At 40.0% G+C, this 1,026-nt stretch overlaps 1 protein-coding gene across 1 annotated transcript in view; it reads right to left on the bottom strand.

The window, feature by feature from the left end:
- Positions 1 to 1,026, bottom strand: part of SMG1 (SMG1 phosphatidylinositol 3-kinase-related kinase) — a 160,273-nt gene that overhangs the window by 25,170 nt on the left and 134,077 nt on the right. Inside the window, exon 31 of the mRNA XM_012647554.1 lies at positions 472 to 681. Within this exon, the coding sequence (XP_012503008.1) occupies positions 472 to 681 (210 nt within the window). The remainder of the gene's footprint in view (positions 1 to 471; positions 682 to 1,026) is intronic.

The raw sequence follows: 1,026 nt of genomic DNA, 5'->3' as shown, positions 1-1,026 counted from the left end.
CCAACTGTCCACAAACAGATGAATGGATAAACAAAATGTAGTATACCCACACAATGGAATATTATTGGCCATAGAAAGGAATGAAATTCTAATACGTGCTGCAACATGGACGAACCTTAAGGACATTATGCTCAGTGAAAAAAGCCAGACACAAAAAGGCAAATACCATATGATTCCACTTATATGAGGTAGCTAAAATAGGCAAATTCACAGGGACAGAAAGTAGAATAAAGGTAACCAGGCACCAAGGTCAGGAGGAAATGAAGAATTCCTCTTTAATTAAAACAGAGCTTCTATAGGGGATAAGTTCTAGAAACAGACAGTGGTAACAGTTGTACGACATTGCGAATGTATGTAATGCCACTGAATTGTACGCTTAAAAATGGTTAAAACAGTAAATTTTGTTATATATTTTAACACATGAAAAACGAGGCAGCTTCCTTTTCTGAGTAAAAGTGTGTGGAAACATACTTGCGTAAGGTGTTGTTGTTCTGGACTCTCTTCACCTCATCTTCCAGCTGCTGAATTCGTCTCAGGACATACATGTGTTGCTGTAACAAAACTCCCAGCCAGAGCTCATCCCAGAGCACAGTGACCCTGCGCAGCTCGGCCACGAGCATCTGAACCTGAATATAGAGCACATCCAAACAGCTCATCTCCAAGTCCGCACACAGCACAGTTCTTCAAACACTGGATATTACAAGTTAAATGGGGGTAATTTTTGTTCATTATACAATTAGAGAACCCTGATTAGTGAGATTCTACCAATACTGACTGATAAAATCAATTTTAACTATTCTAAACACACTGCTCAAATTATTTCCATGACAGTTTTTGGGAGGAGAGGAAGTTGTAATAAAAACTGTTTTAAAACATATGAGTTGGAGCTCCACTGGTGCAATTGGTTAGTGCACACAGTACTTATAAAACATATGAGTTGAAGCTAGGTGTGGTGGCTCATGTCTGTAATCCTGGCACTCTGGGAGGCTGAAGCGGGAGGATCGCTTGAGGCCAAGAGCAATCTGA

The sequence above is a fragment of the Propithecus coquereli genome, unplaced genomic scaffold (genome assembly GCF_000956105.1).
Source record: "Propithecus coquereli isolate 6110/MARCELLA unplaced genomic scaffold, Pcoq_1.0 Scaffold27, whole genome shotgun sequence".
NCBI lineage: Eukaryota > Metazoa > Chordata > Mammalia > Primates > Indriidae > Propithecus > Propithecus coquereli.
Note: the sequence above shows the minus strand (reverse complement) of the source record. Positions and strands in the feature narration are given on the sequence as shown.